At 49.8% G+C, this 17,939-nt stretch overlaps 1 protein-coding gene across 1 annotated transcript; it reads right to left on the bottom strand.

Moving 5' to 3' along the window:
- Positions 1-10,492: 10,492 nt before the first annotated feature.
- Positions 10,493-13,964, bottom strand: LOC123070076 (uncharacterized). Its single transcript, XM_044493092.1, has 2 exons — positions 13,481-13,964; positions 10,493-12,503 (listed from the first exon to the last, which is right to left on the bottom strand). Exon 2 carries the CDS (start codon positions 11,913-11,915, stop codon positions 10,518-10,520), a length of 1,398 nt encoding a protein of 465 aa, XP_044349027.1. The 5' UTR covers positions 11,916-12,503; positions 13,481-13,964; the 3' UTR covers positions 10,493-10,517.
- Between the last annotated feature and the right edge of the window lie 3,975 nt (positions 13,965-17,939).

Below are 17,939 nucleotides of genomic sequence, written 5' to 3'. Positions count from 1 at the left end.
GTGCTCGCCTCCGCAGGGTTGACGGTAGTCGACGCGCCAAGCAGCAGCAGCGACGAGCCTGAAGAGGAGCGGATGCTGCGAAAGCTGACGTCGCTCTACCGTGCCCGACAAGCCAAGCTGGCCTCGCAAGAAGCGCTTGTCGCGAAGGCGGGAGTTGATATTGAGAAGCGCGCGGAGGAGCTCCGAGGCCTCAGGCAGGAAGCTCTCCGGTCCTTGGCGGAGGAGCGGGAGCAACTTCTCGAGGAGCGGAAAGCCTTCCTCCTCGAGAAGGCTGAAGCTGAAGAGAAGCAACGGCTTGTCGCCGAAAACTTATTTGCGCAGGAAGGAGAGTTGGTGCAGCGCAAGGTCAATCTTGACAGCCACGAGGAGGAGCTTGCCGCGCGCGAGCAAGCGATTGGCGGGGCTCTCAAGGAGGCAAAGGATGCTACCGCAGCTGCCGAGGCCGCCAAGAAGGAGCTGGAGGCAAAGGTGGCGCAGCTGGAAGCCGATCTCCGGGCGAGCGGCGAGGAGCTTGCCGCTCTCAAGCGTGAGCGTGAGAAGGATGCTGCCGCTCATGGTGAGCTGCAAGGTCTCCTCGCAGAGAGGAGCAAGGAGCTTAGCGCCGCCAAGGACTCCAATGCGGATCTTGAGTTGAAGTTGGCTACTTTGACTCAGACGCTGGACGGCGCCAGGGAGCGGGAGGTGGCCTTGTCGGAGAAGACCAAGGCCGACGAGGCGATGCTGGCGAATGCTGCTGCCGCCCACGACGCCTTCAGGTAGACTGTGGAGCACTGGACTGAGGGTCTGGTGAATATTGCCGCCGCCATCGACGAGGAGCTGGCGCAGCTGGGGATGGAGGAGCTCGGGTACTCCTCCGACGAGCACCTCCAACCCAGCGCCAAGCTCAGCCTGTTCTTCAAGGGCGTGGCGACGGCCCTCCAGCGACTCCGGGAGAAGATCCCAAAGCAGCTGGCCGACGAGTCGCGCAAGATCTGCGCGGGGGTTCTTCAGAAGGTGCTGGTGAAGGTGGCCTTCCGCAATCCAGGCCTCAACCTCACCAACGTCCTCAAATCCTTGTCGCCGGATGCTGATCTGGATGCGCTCAAGGCCCTTGTCACACCCATTGTGGACAAGGTGAGCGAGATCAAGAGGGTTGAGGGCGATCGCGTAGATTAGGCCGCCCGTTTTCTCTTTCTCTTTGTCGCTGCTGGTCATGTTACGAGAACATCTATTAGAGCCGCGACAAGCTATCTTGTAATATAACTCTATTTTGGGTAGAGATTTGCTATGTTATTCCTTTTACTTGACTCCTTCCTTTGTATATTTTTACCCTACGCTTTTAGGGAATTTGTCGGTGCAGGCACCTGGGCCGCGAGCGCTGAGTGCGGGACGTCAGCAGCCTGCTGGTGGTGCTGCTTCCGACAAGAAACCTTGTCACAACCAGTCGCAGCTCACTTAAATTGTTGAGCAGACTCGAAACAAAGTAAGGGCGCAACTAGCTACGAGTTGGTTCCTCCGCGCACAGATTTTCCATACAAAGTTCGGTCGTTCGAGGAAGATAACTTAAAAATTTAAAACTGATTGCTCAAATTTTAGCAACTTAGCTTTTCTGTCGTTTGCTTCCCGATACGGCGAAACTTCCTTGAACGATGCCTGGTCCACACCATTATCTTCTTCATTCCCCCTGGCAAACTTGTGTGCGAGGGAATCTTCCTTTCCTTTTTGAGAAAAAAAAGAAGAGAAAATAAAGGCATGGAGCCTTATGGCTCGTTATTGCTTACCGGGTGTAGGTGCTGCACAAAGTGTCAGATAACGCATGCAAATATAAAGTAAAAAGCATGAAATTGACAAGATGTGCAGAGCATATGAGCTTTACTTATGCACGGGATCTGCGCCCGGCTTTGTACAAAGGATTACATGCAACATCGGCAAGACTTGTACAAAAGGTGGTTGCCGGAACGGGTTTCGGCAACCGCGCCCTACGGGTAAAACTTACGAAGATGCTTAATGTTCCAGGAGTTGCTCACCGGTACGCCATCTTCGGTCTCAAGGCGGACAGCGCCAGGCCTAATGACTCGTTTCACCCGATAAGGGCCTTCCCACTTCGGCGTCAACTTGTTGGAATTCTTGGCAGACTGAACGCGCCGAAGAACAAGGTCGCCTTCCTCGAAACTTCTGGCTTTAACTTTGCGGCTATGGTAGCGGCGCAAAGCTTGCTGGTATCGAGCAGCTCGTACAGCAGCCTGAAGACGGTCCTCCTCAAGGAGCAGCGCGTCATCTTGTCGCAGCTGCTCTTGCTCAAGCTCATCATAAGCGAGCACTCGAGGTGACCCGTATACGAGTTCCGTGGGGAGAACTGCCTCTGCTCCATAGACTAGAGCGAAAGGTGTCTGGCCAGTGGCTCGATTTGGCGTCGTCCTGGTCGACCAAAGAACCACCGGCAGCTCCTCAATCCAGTTCCTTCCGCACTTGTGCAGCCTATCGAAAGTTCTGGTCTTGAGCCCGCGCAGCACTTCAGCATTTTCCCTCTCCGCTTGACCGTTGCTTCTCGGATGAGCAACAGAAGCGAAGCAGACCTTGGCGTCAAGATCTTGGACGTACTGCATGAAGGTGCGGCTCGTAAATTGCGTGCCGTTGTCGGTGATGATCCTGTTAGGGATCCCGAAACGGCAAACAATCGACCTGAAGAACTTAACTGCTGACTGTGCTGTCACCTTCCTCACTGGTTCCACTTCTGGCCACTTTGCGAACTTGTCGATTGCAACATACAAGTACTCAAAGCCCCCGACAGCTCGGGGGAAGGGGCCGAGGATATCGAGCCCCCAGACCGAAAATGGCCAGGATAAAGGGATCGTCTAGAGAGCTTGAGCTGGCTGGTGTATCTGCTTGGAATGGAACTGGCACGCTTCACACTTGGTTACTTGTGCAGTTGCATCCTGGAGGGCTGTCGGCCAGAAGAAACCTTGCCGGAACGCTTTGCCGGCAAGTGCTCTTGCGCCAATGTGGTGACCACATATGCCTCCATGTATCTCCGCCAACAGCTTTTGTCCGTCTTCCCGGTGAATACACTTCAATTTCACACCGTTGAATCTTCTTCTGTATAGTGTGTTGTCGACAAACTGGTACATACTTGACTGCCGGGCTACTCTTTCCGCTTCTTCTTGCTCTTCGGGAAGTTCTCCTATCTGAAGGAAATGGACAGTCTGCTGTGCCCATGCTGGAGCTTGTGGCTCGACAACAAGGACTAAAGGCACATCTGCTGCTGCGGGAACATCCGCTTCTACGGTAAGAACTTGTGGCTCTGCCGGAGCTTGATGTTCCCCGGCAAGCTTGCCGGAGCAAAACTTGTCGGGAGCGTCTACTTCAACGGAACAAACCCTAAGGCTTGCCGGAGCAGACTGCTCCTCAGCACTCTTGGTGTTGATCTTGAGGAACTTCCTGGCGGCGGCTTCGGGAAGCTTTGCCGGAAAGTAGTCACCAGAAAACAACTTCCTCTTCTTGCTCTGTCCAGTTGATTGTGTTACGGATGGTTGAGTCAGCTTAAGCACAAAGATCCCTGGTTCCACAGGTAACTTAAGTGCGGCGCACTTTGACAGGCCATCAGCAACGTCGTTCTGAGCTCTTGGAACATGCTCCATCTGCAGGCCGTCAAAATGCTCTTCTAGCTTTCTCACTTCATCAACATAAGCTTCCATTAACGGACTCTGATAACTCTTGTTCACTTGGCGGACGACAAGCTGTGAGTCACCCCTGACAATGAGCTTCTTGACCCCAAGGTCTGCTGTGATCCTGAGGCCGACAAGCAAACCTTCATACTCTGCAGTATTGTTCGTTGCTTGCTCTTTGGAAAAGTGCATCTGGACTACGTACTTGAGATGCTCTCCGGTGGGTGCAACAAGTAGCACGCCAGCACCGGCACCTTGCAGTGAGAAGGCACCATCAAAGTACATCAGCCACTCTTTGCTTGCTTCCTTGACGGGGATGCTCGTCTCTGGAATTTCTTCATCTGGTGTTGGCGTCCACTCTGCTATGAACTCTGCCAATGCTCTGCTTTGGATAGTTGAAGTGCTCTCAAACTTGAGGCCAAAGCTTGACAGTTCTAGTGCCCACTCGACAATCCTGCATGTTGCTTCTGGATTTTGCAGTATCCTCTTCAACGGAAAGCGAGTGACAACTGTGATCTCATGTGCTTGGAAGTAATGGCGCAGCTTTCTCGAGGCCATGAGGAGGCCGAAAAGCAATTTCTGCACACCAGAGTACCTTGACCTAGCCCCCTGCAGAAGGGAACTGACAAAGTAAACTGGGCGCTGCACCATTCTCTTCTGCATCTTCTCATGCTTCTGCGCAAATCCATCCTTGTCGGGACCAGAGCTTGCCGGTGAAGTCCCCTGCTTGTCGCTGGATGTGTCTGCCGTGGTTGCTGGCTCATCATCCGCCTCTCTCTCCGCTACTAATGCAGCACTAACCACTTGATTGGTTGCCGCTATATATAACAACAACTTCTCTTGTGGCTTAGGTGCGACAAGTGTTGGAGTGGAGGACAGGTATCTCTTCAAGTCCTGCAGCGCAGCCTCCGCTTCCGGAGTCCATTTCATTGGACCTGCCTTTTTCAAAATTTTGAAAAATGGCAGGGCGCGCTTAGCAGACCTAGAGATAAACCTGCTGAGAGCAACTACACAATCGGCAAGTCTTCGTACATCCTTGACGCGCTTTGGTGCTTCAATCTGCTCAATGGTCTTGATCTTGTCGGGATTGGCCTCAATTCCGCGTTGAGACACAAAGAATCCGAGAAGCTTGCCGGAGGGGACCCCAAACAGGCACTTCTCGGGGTTGAGCTTGAGGTTGATCTTGCGCAGATTTGCAAAGGTTTCGTCTAAATCTTGAATTAGGGTCGCTTTGTCCTTACTCTTGACCACTATGTCATCCATGTAGGCTTCCACATTTCTGTGCATTTGCGGTTCAAAAGCGTCATGGACTACCCTTGCAAATGTTGAACCAGCATTCTTCAAACCGAAAGGCATCCGTACAAAACAGTATGTGCCACATGGGGTAATGAATGCGGTCTTCTCCTCATCCTCTTCTGCCATGAAGATCTGATGATATCCCGAGTATGCATCAAGAAATGAAAGCAAGTCACATCCGGCCGTGGAGTCAACAATCTGGTCGATGCGCAGCAAGGGAAATGGGTCTTTGGGACAAGCTTTGTTAACATCGGTAAAGTCAATACAAAGCCTCCATTTCCCGTTTGCCTTATGCACGACTACAGGATTGGCCAACCACGTAGGATGGAGCACTCCTCTAACAAGGCCTGCTGCTTCCAATTTCTTGATCTCTTCTGCAATGAATTCTTGGCGCTCCAATGCCTGTTTCCTGACTTTCTGCTTGACGGGCCGCGCATGAGGACAGACGGCAAGATGGTGCTCGATTACTTTCCTGGGAACACCAGGGATGTCAGACGGTTGCCATGCAAACACGTCGATGTTCGCCCGCAGAAAAGCAACGAGCGCGCTTTCCTATTTAGGGTCGAGAGTGGCACTGATGCTGAAGGTACCACCAGTGCCGTCCTCCTTGGCGGACACCTTCTTGGTCTCTGGTGGAGCTGCCATTGTCTTCTTACACTTGCCGGTGGAGCTCGATGGTGCGTCCCCGACGGTAGTGCAGCACTCCGAAGAGGTGCACTTGCCGGAGTGGCATCAGAGCTCTTGCCGGACTTGGTCTTCTTCTTCCCCCCGGGAGCTTCAGCGGCAAGTGAGTTGCGATCTATTGCGGCTGCTGCTTCCCGGTAGATCTTGTCGGTGCAGATAAGAGCATCCTTCTTGTCGCCAGGGACAGAGATGACACTTATCGGGCCTGGCATCTTCAGTACGTTGTATGCATAATGAGAGGCTGCCATGAACTTGGCGAGTGCTGGACGGCCAAGTATCCCATTGTAAGGCAATGGAAAGTCAGCAACGTCAAAAGTGACCCTCTCAGTCCTGAAGTTCAGCTCGCTGCCAAATGTCACTGGCAATGTGATCTTTCCCTTCGGCTTGCTCCTTCCCGGATTGATTCCTTGGAATGTGTCGGTCTCTTCGAGATCGCCATCAGGGATCTGGAGTTTCTGGAGCACCGCGGAGGAGATCAGGTTCAAGCCGGCCCCGCCGTCAACTAGCATCTTAGTGACCTTGAGGTTGCGGATAGTTGGTGAAACCAACATCGGCAAGCACCTGACCGCAGTTATGCGATCAGGGTGGTCCTCAATATCAAAGATGATAGGCGTGCTGGACCATTTCAGAGGCTTGCGTGACTCGACGGGTGGTTCTGCCGCATTGACTTCCCGCACCCACTGCTTGAGCTGGCGGTGTGAAGTATGCAGAGAAGCACCACCGTCAACGCACAGGACCTCTATGGCTTTCTGGAACTCCTGCTCATCGGTACCATCTTCATCCATATCTTCATCGTCGTCGTCATCTTCATCCTTGTCGCGGCCGCGGGGAGGTCTGTCTCCTTGTAGCTGCTTGGCCTTGCCGCGGCGTCCTCCTCGGCCGGGACGTTTCTTGCCAGCTCCTCCAGCACCTTCCTGGGCTTTCTCCTTATCGCGCCGCTCGTATTCAGCCTTTTGCTGCTCAACAAGCTGCTCGACCTTCTTGCAGCTGTGGAGGTCATGGCCTTTGGTGCGGTGAATCTTGCAATACTGCTTGTTGGTGCCGTCCTGCTTGTCGGCGACCGCCACAGCTGCGGCAACCTCCTTGCCGGAGCTACCAGCTTCGGCTTTCTTGCCGGACTGCTCAACAACTAGCACATATTTGCGTTTCTTTTTCCTGTTGTTCCGCCGCCGGTTCTTCCTTGCCGGGGAAGTCTCCTCACTATCAGATCCTCCTGCTCCTGTGTTCTCTCCGAGGAGTTTCCTGCCTTCCTCAGCACGTGCACACTTGTCGGCCAGGGCATATAGCTCACTGACGTCTCTGATCTTGCACATCGCCATCTCCTCTCGCATCCTGTATAAGTTTCGCACGTTCTGATGGAACGCGCTGATCACTGCGGCAGGGTGGACGTCTGGGATATTGTGCTGTACGTGGCTGAATCTTTGAATGTACTTGCGCATGGGCTCTGCTTCCTTCTGGGCGAGCAGATGAAGGTTGCTCTCTTGGCCATGGGGCTTGTGGCCGCCTGTAAAGGCGCCGACAAACTGATGGCACAGGTCAGCCCAGGAGGATATGGAGCTGTCTGGCAAGTGCATGAGCCAGGATCTGACATTGGGCTTGAGCACTAGCGGGAAGTAGTTGGCAAGGATCTTGTCGTCCCGCCCCCCAGCAGCTTGCACCGCGATGGTGTAGATGCTGAGGAACTCCGACGGATGCGTCTTGCCGTCGTACTTCTCTGGTACATCTGGCTTAAAATTCTTCGTGCTGGGCCACTGGACCTGCCGTAGCTCACGAGTGAACGCAGGGCAACCTACCGCATATGGTAAGTCGCCTGATTCCCCTGGCGCATGCATGTCAACAGAGGGCCCAGCGCGCTTGTCGGATTGACGTCACGCTTCTCTTCGGCGCTCGATGCGAGTACGAGCGTCTTCTTGCTATCGTTCATGAAGACCTTGGCGCTGATCGCGACGAGCTCGTGGATCCGATGACGCAGTGGAGTCGCTGTCGAGGTGGATCCGACGAGTCGGCGATCTTGGCCTTCGGGGTGGAGAGTGCATGGTGGTTGCACCCCCACCGGTTTCGTCACCACCGGCTCGCGCCTGGCAGTCCTGCCGCGGCTGCGATGCAGTTGGCTGCCGCGGAGTGTCGCCGTTGGCGAAGCCGATGAGACTCTGAATGGTGGCCCTCCATTGGTCGATCTTGTCTTCCACTGGAGGGTAATCCAGGAGCAGCTGAGCTCGCGCCAAAGCTTCTGCTGGAGTGGTGGGCGGCAGTGGCGAACGGTGCGAGGAGCGGGATATGCTCGGACTTCTAACTATGTTAGAAGAAGCAGTATCCCGTCCAGGCGACCGTGTCTCGCTTGTGCCAGCACGTTGGCGTGCATGTTGGTCTTGAGCACCCCGAGATCCACCAGCTCGATCTTGTCCCAACGAACGTATGGCACTGCGAATACCATGACCCTATCGGTCCTGCGCCTCCTGAGATGGGCGCGGTACTTGTACGGACGCCGAGGTCTGCGGAGCCTTGTCCTTGGACTTGGCAGCATCGTGAGCTTCCTCGTCGACGTCCGTTCTTCCGCCGGTGTCTACTCCACCACCCGTTTGCTCCGGCGGTGGTGGAAGTGACGTGGACGGAGCAGCTGCCGCCGAAGTCTTCTTCTTCGGTGGCATGTCGATGAAGAAAATGAAGATCTAGCTCGTGTGAACGCCGGATCAGGTTCACGCAATCTCGACGCCCCCTACCTGGCGCGCCAAAGATGTCGGGGAAACTGATCCACGAACACCTATGGGGCCGGCGGACTGGGCCCCTTTCGGTTCGGCTGGGGGCGGAGATCGCACGAAGAGCGGGTCGAGGCGAAGCACACGAGCAGTTTACCCAGCTTCGGAGCTCTCCGGAGAGATAATACTACTGCTGCTTGTCTGATTGTATTGTGTTCTTGCTCGGGAGCGCTGAATGCTACAGTACACTCTAGCTGCGAACGAGACCGAGCGTGTGTCTTTTCTGGGTTAGAACCTCCTCTACGTTGCGCATGGGCCTCCTTCTATATGTTAAAGGGGTCACCGACAGGTGGCAACGCAGACGAGGGTAAAAATGGAAAAGAAGTTGCGGTTGGTACAACCACCTGCACAGTGCATCCTACCTAACCCTGACGACAGGGGACAAAGGCATTAAATGCCCGTCTGCGTCGCCCAAACAGTATAAAAAGGGACCGTCATGGGCGCCACCGCTCGCCACGATGGCAGTCTTGTCAGCTTCGCATGCCACCGCGCACCGCTGGCTGCACAGCCTCTCGCCATGCGCGCCTGGAAAGGCCCCCAGAGCGACATGTTGGTGGATGTGCTAGAGCGTGGGTACATAGTGGTAGCCTGCCGCGGCTGTTGTCTTGCCGGGTCCGGAAGCTTGTCGCTCACCGGGCCTTGCCGGGACGCGCGGCGCGTCGCAGCAAGTTCCTTGAAATGCCTTGGTTGGCCTTCCCGGCAAGCTCCTCTTGCCGGGGCCTTGTCTCCTGAGCTTAAATACTTTGTTCTTGAATGGCTCCAAAGGAACCATGGAGGGCCTCGGTGGTCATTTGGCAAGCCTTGCCGCGGGGCGCTGCAACTGCCCGTGCACAAGTTCGGGATACTAGGATACCCCTACTCTAGTACACCGACAAGTTCCCCCACACTCAAATCTTTGCTTGTCCTCAAGCAAAGGCATATGACAAGAGCAAGAATTTGAACAGTGAACTGAGTAAAGAATGTCCTGGTAAAATAGATCTCCAAACAAGGCATGCTTCAGACTTAGCTAGTGAAAATTAATGGTTAGGAGTGCTTCAAAGCAATAGGATACTAGTAGACTTGATCGTTTTAAATGTTTACAATGATAAAAGTGGATCAACAAGTTCAAATGATGATTGTGCCAAAAGGTTCCTAAAGAGAGCATGACCCCGAGAACAAAAAGAACTTAAACTTGTGATCAGATCACTTATTACCAGGAACACAACATTGTGGTTGAACCATTTATTGAATTTGAAGGAAGTAATGATAATATTTTATTGATCTCACCAAAGGAACATACCACCGATCCCGAGAACATGGTATACACCCGGCTCGACCAATTATATAGTTTTTTTGTTTGCCTCCCTAAAGGAACATACCACCAATCCCGAGAACATGGTATACACCTAGTTCGACAATTATAGCATTTTTTAAATATAATTAACTCCTATCCGATCCAACCAGATTTCACAAGCCACCGATCCAGGGAACATGACATGCTACTGTTAGGTAAGATCAGATAATTAATTATTATAAGATATACTTTTTTTAAATGAACAACGCATAAGCACAAAAATCGGATCTTCTCCATGTCTGGTTCACATGCTACCGATCTAGGGAACATAACATGCTAATCCATAATGGTTAGGTGATTGCTCTCAATGGGAACACATTAGGCACAAACTCAACATCTGACACTTAATGATCTAGGTGTATCGAGGTAAAAGCAGAAAATGATTAAGTTTTCTAATGTACTAGGGATTTAAGCACTCCAAACTAATAGCTTTCACTACTTTCAGCAAAGCAAGCATTGTGTAGATCACTAGTGTACAAGGCATTCAACACTCAGTTCACATATTCACATCAATCACCCTATGTCAAAGGTAAAATTCAGTGGGACGATATTTAAGAGATTGCTCAAGCGACCCAAATAGCAGTTGATTACATCATGTATAATGTATGATGGTTTCAAAATGGGTCATGAAATAGCTCACCGGGCTTTGATGTAGCACTCGCTCGATTATCTCACCAACTGTAGCTCCTCTCCTTTTGCTTCTCAATCCTCATGCCTGCTCCAGCTTCTCTCTTCCATATGTGTGCCCATTGCTTCTCCTCTTCACCGTGCTCTAAGTCCACCAGGGTCCCAAGGAATGTCACCTCAAACCTGGTCAGCATGAAGTGAACGGTGCAGAAGCAAAAACCTGAAAAGGCACTCAACAAAAGAGACAATGCGAGTGGTAGGGATAATACCCTCGAAGTCATCAATCGAGTGTCCAATTACATAAGCATAGCTATAAAGCACATGTTTAGGGTGATAGAAATCAGCAAGGTCAACACTAACATGAGGATGGCATTTATCATTAAGCTCAAGACTAGTATGAGAATGATATGTTTCATTAAGCATAGGTCTAGCATGATGAAAGTAACTATGATCATCCCTAATGTGAGTAATGCCACTAACAAGGTATATATGATCATATCCAAGCAAATACGTTTTCAAATCTACTTTAACAGATGGCATCATGCAATGCAAGGTAGTAGCAAACAATTCATATGGACTCATGTCATCAAGAGGATTACATAAACCTACTACATCACGCTCTTGTGTGACAATAGGCAAATGAATTTCTGGTTCTTCAAGTTCATCTACAGCAGCTTCCTTTGCTTCTTCAAGAGTAGTAGATGATGAGTCTGCAACTTGATTACTTGGTTGTTCGAGCTCTGGATCATCATGTGCCTTGGCTTCGAGTACATCTTCAATTTGAGGTCTCTCTTCCTTTGGATCTTCTATGGTGCTACTACCAGCAACACTTAATTGTGTCTGAAGTGTCCCCATCTGTGAATATTCACTAACATGATCTGGTAGGGGTGCTGAGATCACTACCTCGCTGTCTTTCTGAGCAATGTTCTCCTCATCACCATCATTGCTAAGTTTCAACAGTGACACTGATGACTTCCACCAGTCATGCAGCTCAGCAACACATGGGATCTTCTCAGGATATTGAAGTATCAGCTCTTCTAAATTTGACTCAACCTCTTGTATCTCTCTCCTTGGATTGTCTCCGACTTGCTTAATTGTATGTGCAGGAGTTGGAATCTCATCTTCACTATTCTTCTCTGAGATACTCTCTTTAATTGTATGTGCATGATTTGGTGGAGCTAATGATTTCTTCTTGACAAATAGTCTAGATACAGTTGTAACACAAGTGTGGGCAATTGGTGACACGACTAAATTCCACCAGTCAGATAGCTGACTAACACAAGTGAATTTCTTCATATCTTGCTGTCTCAACTTAGCATCAATCAGAGTAGGTTCCTCATAAACCTCTTCTTGTAACTTTGACTCATTCTGAACAGTTTCATTACCATGAGGTATTGGATCTGCTACTGTGGTATCCATCTGATCTACAGTGGTTGCATCATCTTGGAAAATATCATAATCATTATCAAGGATAATTGAAGTAAGATTAATGTTTCTATATGGAGGCTCTAATTCAGTTCTGAAATGTTGTTGTCCCTGGAATGAAACATGCTGGTTTTGAATATTAGGTACCATGGATGATTTCTGTTCAGTTATGGAACACACAGCTTCTGATTGCACACAACTTGCAACCTTCGGATTTCAACTAGGCCTTTCATAACCCCATTGCATTTGGTGGAAGGCAATGCTCTCAATGAGAATAACTGCACCCTCAACGGTCTTGTTCGTGATTGTTCCACCAGCTGACATATCAATAAGATCTCTTGAAGCATGTGTCAGCCCTCTATAGAATATCTGAAGCACTAACCAATCCTTTTGCCCATGATTAGGACATTTTCTAAGCAAATACTTATATCTATCCCAAGCTGCATACAAGCTCTCACTTCCATCTTGCACAAAACTAAGGATCTGGTCACGAATTGCAGCTTGCTTGTAAAGTGGAAAATATCTATGCAGGAAAGCTTGCGAAATATCACCCCAAGTGTATGATCTTGATGGCAAAGAATAGTACCAGTCCTTAGCAGCATCTTTGAGAGAGAATGTGAACAACATACACTTGATAGCATCTTGGGAAACGCCATGGTACTGGACTGTATTGGCATACTCCAAAACATTACTAATGTGCTCATGAGGGTCTTCATTGGGTAATCCTCTAAACTGATTCTGCAAGACAAGAGCAATAAGTTCAGGCCTCAACTCAAAATTTTTGGCCTCAATAGATGGCCAAATTGGCCCTCTTATCATGTCCAAACTACTTGGCAACCAAAGATCATGTACTAAAGCCATATGTTCAAGTGCAACTGTCAATGAGCCTACAAATAGTAAGATACCCTACACACGCTCACAAACATCAAAGACTGGTGAGAGGGTTAGTACCCTAATAAGCCGAAGCAACAAAAAGTAAAAAGGTAAAAGAAAAACAGAAATAAATTTGACTGGAAATTTAAACAAAAATTATACTAAGCCTAGTCTATAGCTTCACACAGTCGCTCGATGCTAGTCCCCGGCAACGGCGCCAAAATGATCAAGTGTAAGTACAGCGGGATTTTTACGCCCAAACTGCGAGTGTCGTGTTCTCCACAGGGACTAGGCGATCAGCGGCTACGCTCGGCTAAAGCTAGGTGACACTATATTGGGAGATGGAAACAGAAAATAAACCTAAACTATCAATGATCGTCAAAAAAAAAATGCAAAATAGCATAGGGAGTCTTTTTTGGCAATTTCCATATTACTCGAAGAATATAGTGCTAACACAAGCAAACATCAAACAGCTAGGGAATTAAAAAGACAAGAACATATATCTAACTATCTAACATTTAACAGGGAGAAGAAACAAGGTTGCAGGATAGAACATAAAATGCATCACATCACAGACACACACAAATGTATATATATCACACGTACTTGCGCTAACACAAAGACTACACAATGTAACAAGGTTCTTAAGAAAGAATTGGACAGGGGATATATATAGCTAATTATCAAGCATACAAACTGAGTGACACATGCCACGGTTCAGCTCACAGATCACCAATGTAACACTAGAAACACAAGTCTGAAACTGAACAAATCACTATATTATACAAATACTAAATTGAGCAAACAACAGGTTGCAAGTACTCTTCAAATCTGAACCTTACAAAGTCTTAAACATCTCGCAATACTACCAAAATTTTAGAGAGAGAGAAGGCAACAGCAGGAGGTTGAGGGAGAAGAAGGGCAGCAGTAGGGGAAAGAAAAGAAGAGCAGCAGCAGTGACGTAGGAGAAGAGAGCGGCAGCAGCAAGGTTTGGGAAGAAGAAGAAGCAGAGGCGCATGGGGAGATGGGACAGCAGCAAAGGAAAGTAGTAGCAGCAGTGTGGAGGCGCAGGGGAGAAGAGAGCAGGAGCAGTTTGAGGCGAGGGAAGAAGAGAGCAGCAGCAGTTTGAGGCGAGGGAAGAAGAGAGCAGCGGCTTGGGGTCTTGGAGAAGAAGCAGCAGAGATTGAGAAGGAGGAGGAGCAGCAAGGATCACAGGGAATAGCACAAGAGTTCAGATCGGAGGAGAGAAGCAGCAGAGGTTGGGGAAGAACGGCAGCAAGGGTGCAGCAAGGAGAGAGGTGGTGCTGGAGATGGATGGATGGATGGCGGCGGTGGCTGCTTGGTGCGCCACCACGCTGGCCTGGCCGCGGTGGCGGCCGGAGGTGGGAGAAGGAGACGAGGGAAGGAGAGGTGTTGCCAGGCCCAATGGGGAATGGAGGCGATCTAGGGATTTTGATCCCTTCCCTTATCTGCAAACTTTACACATTAGCCCTCTTCCTTCTCTTCTTTCTTCACAAGAAGGTCCCTTCTCTCTTTCTTTCGCCCCTCGGTTACTTCATTCCTTCACGCTCGGGTCCCATGACTCCCATCACTGGATCATTTGTAGTAGAGGAATTTCATGCCTTGTCGCACTTTTCTGGAAAATAAACAAGTGACTAGTCAGCAGTCCCTTTATGTGATTTTCATTCAATTATTCTATATTACATAGCAAGAATTGGTGGCCAGAACTCAAGAAATGGTAAATTTGTATGCCAAAATTATATATATGAAATGCACTTATCAGCTGCTGCTTACTATGACCGCTGCCGAGCCCAGCTGCTCGCCGTCCCTGCACCCCGCCGCCTTAGCCGCCTGTCCGCGTCGTCGGCGCCTAGCCGCGCCGGCCGGGGTCGTCGCCATCCCCGCCTCCCCGCACCCCGGCCACCCACTGGCCGCCGACGACCCTCTCGTGCAACCCCGCACCGATGCCAAGCCGCGCCCCCCTTCGCCCGCTCGGGTGCCCAGCCGGGTTTCGCCCGTTAACCCGGGGCCCGACGCCCAGCGCCCACACCCGTCTGCCCACTCGCCCGTTAAGGCCTCCTCTGGGTCAATGACCAGTGGGGCCCATGCCCCTGGAATGATTTTTATTAAATAAAAGAAGTTAATAAAATAATTAATTAATTAATTAATTAAGTTAATTAATTCTGCAGAGCTAAGCTAATTAAAATTAGTTAACATAATCAATGTAATTAAGCTAATCACCATGTTTAGTTAATCCAAGTCAATGACATATGGGACCCACGCGTCAGCTTGACCCAGTCAACACCTCTGTTGACTGGTGATGTCATGCTGACGTCATGCTGATGCAGTTATACTATTTTCGAATTAAATTAATAATAATAATTTATAAATTGAATAAAATCTTTAGAAAATTAATATAAAATAATCCATAGCTCGGTTGAAAATAGTTTGTACATGAAAGTTGCTCAGAACGACGATACGAATCCGGATACGCAGCCCGTTCACCCACCACACATTCCTAGCATAGCAAACGCGCAACTTTCCCCCTCCGGTTCATCAGTCCAAAAACGCAAAACACCGGGGATATTTTCCCGGATGTTTTCCCCCTTCGCCGGTATCACCTACTACCGCGTTAGGGCACACCTAGCACCGCATATTGCCATGTTACGCTTTGTATTGTTTTGATTTCTCTATTATTTATTTGTGTTCCCCCTCCGTTACTTCTTTCCGGTAGACCTTGAGACCGCCGCCGATACCCCGTGATCGAGTACATCAACGACGACCCCTCCTTCTTGCCAGAGCAACCAGGCAAGCCCCCCTCTTGATCACCAGATATCGCCTATTCTTCCTTCTACTGCTTGCATTAGAGTAGTGTAGCATGTTACTGTTTCGATTAATCCTATTCTGTTGCATAGCCTGTCATTATTGCTACATATGTTGATACCTTACCTGCAATCCTAAATGCTTAGTACAGGATGCTAGTTTACCATTACTGGCCCTACATTCTTGTTAGTCTGCCATGCTATACTATCGGGCCATGATCACTCGGGAGGTGATCACGGGTATATATTGTACATACATATACTGCAGATGATGACTAAAGTCGGGTCAGCTCGTTGAGTACCCGCAAGTGATTCCGATGTGGGGGCTGGAAGGACAGGTGGCTCCATCCCGGTAGAGGTGGGCCTGGGTTCCCGACGGCCCCCGACTGTTACTTTGTGGCGGAGCGACAGGGCAGGTTGAGACCACCTAGGCGAGAGGTGGGCCTGGCCCTGGTCGGCGTCCACGGTTACTTCATAATAACATGCTTAACGAGATCTTGGTATTTGATCTGAGTCTGGCCACTGGCCTATACGCACTAACCAACTACGCGGGAAAGATATGGGCACTCGACGTCGTGGTATCAGCGAAGCCTTCGTGACGTCAGCGACGGAGCTACGCGCGCCAGATTGGACCGCGTAACGTGACTTCCTTTGTAATGGAGGTTGCTAGGTCTGCTTCCGGCCGCCCTCGCAACGTGCAGGTGTGCAATGGGCGATGGGCCCAGACCCCTGTGTGCATAGGAGTTAGACCGGCATGCTGACCTCTCTGTTGTGCCTAGGTGGGGCTGCGACATGTTGATCTTCCGAGGTCGGGCATGACCCAGGAAAGTGTGTCTGGACAAATGGGATCGAACGTGTTGGGTTATGTGGTGCACCCCTGCAGGGAAGTTTATCTATTCGAATAGCCATGTCCCTCGGTAAAAGGACGACCTAGAGTTGTACCCTGACCTTATGACAACTAGAACCGGATACTTAATAAAACACACCCAAACAAGCTCCATAGACAACCCGGTGATCGCTTTTCCACAGGGCGACGAGGGGAGGATCACCGGGTAGGATTATGATGTGCGATGCTACTTGGAGGACTTCAATCTACTCTCTTCTACATGCTGTAAGACGGAGGCTACCAGAAGCGTAGTCTTCGATACGACTAGCTATCCCCCTCTTATTCTGGCATTCTGCAGTTCAGTCCACCGATATTGCCTCTTTACACATATACCCATATGCATATGTAGTGTAGCTCCTTGCTTGCGAGTACTTTGGCTGAGTACTCACGGTTGCTTTTCTCCCTATTTTCCCCCTTTCCTTTCTACCTGATTGTCGCAACCAGATGCTGGAGCCCAGGAGCCAGACCCCACCGTCGACTAGGACTCCTACCACACCGGAGGTGCCTACTGCTATGTGCAGGCTGCTGACGACGACCATGAGTAGTTTAGGAGGATCCCAGGTAGGAGGCATGCGCCTCTTTCAATCTGTATCCAAGTTTGTGCTAGCCATCTTATGGCAAACTTGTTTAACTTATGTCTGTACTCAGATATTGTTGCTTCCACTGACTCGTCTATGATCGAGCCCTTGTATTCAAGCCCTCGAGGCCCCTGGCTTGTATTATGATGCTTGTATGACTTATTTTATTTTTAGAGTTGTGTTGTGATATCTTCCCGTGAGTCCCTGATCTTGATCGTACATGTTTGCGTGTATGATTAGTGTACGATTGAATCGGGGGCGTCACAGAAAGCCAACCCAATGAAAAGGACAAGGAGACTGATAAGGAAGAAGACAAAGAGGATGATGGTGGTTACCCCAATGTTAATGCCACCTTGGTGATTTTTGCTGATCTCGAGAGCAAAAGTTGACTGAAAGTTATTAACAGAGAGGTGAACATGGTTGCTCCGGCAACACCAAGATATTTGAAGTGGTCAAAAACTCCTATTACATTCTATCAGTCCGACCACTCACCGCATGTTGCTACCCCTGGGCGGCAAGCGTTGGTGGTCGACCCAGTCATTGGGGGCACCCGACTGACCAAGATTTTGATGGATGGTGGCAGTGGTCTAAATATATTGTACGCTGAGGCCCACCAGGGGATGGGCATTCCGATGTCCAAACACAGTGAGAGCAACATGAGATTCCATGGCATCATTTCGGGAAAGAAAGCCGATTCACTCGGTCAGATCACTCTTTATGTGGTTTTCGATGATTCTCTGAATTACCGCAAGGAGAAATTGACGTTTAAGGTAGTGGATTTTGAAAGTGCATGATACGTCTCTGTCATATCTACTTTTCCAAACACTGTTACCCTTGTTTTGGACTCTAACTTGCATGATTTGAATGGAACTAACCCGGAGTGACGCTGTTTTCAGCAGAATTGCCATGGTGTTATTTTTGTGCAGAAATAAAAGTTCTCAGAATGACCTGAAAATCCATGGAGCAACTTTTCAGAATTAGTAAAAAATACTAGCGAAAGAAATAGCGTCAGGGG

This window comes from Triticum aestivum, chromosome 3B (assembly GCF_018294505.1).
Source record: "Triticum aestivum cultivar Chinese Spring chromosome 3B, IWGSC CS RefSeq v2.1, whole genome shotgun sequence".
Taxonomy (NCBI): domain Eukaryota; kingdom Viridiplantae; phylum Streptophyta; class Magnoliopsida; order Poales; family Poaceae; genus Triticum; species Triticum aestivum.
This window is presented reverse-complemented; position numbering and strand designations above follow the sequence as displayed.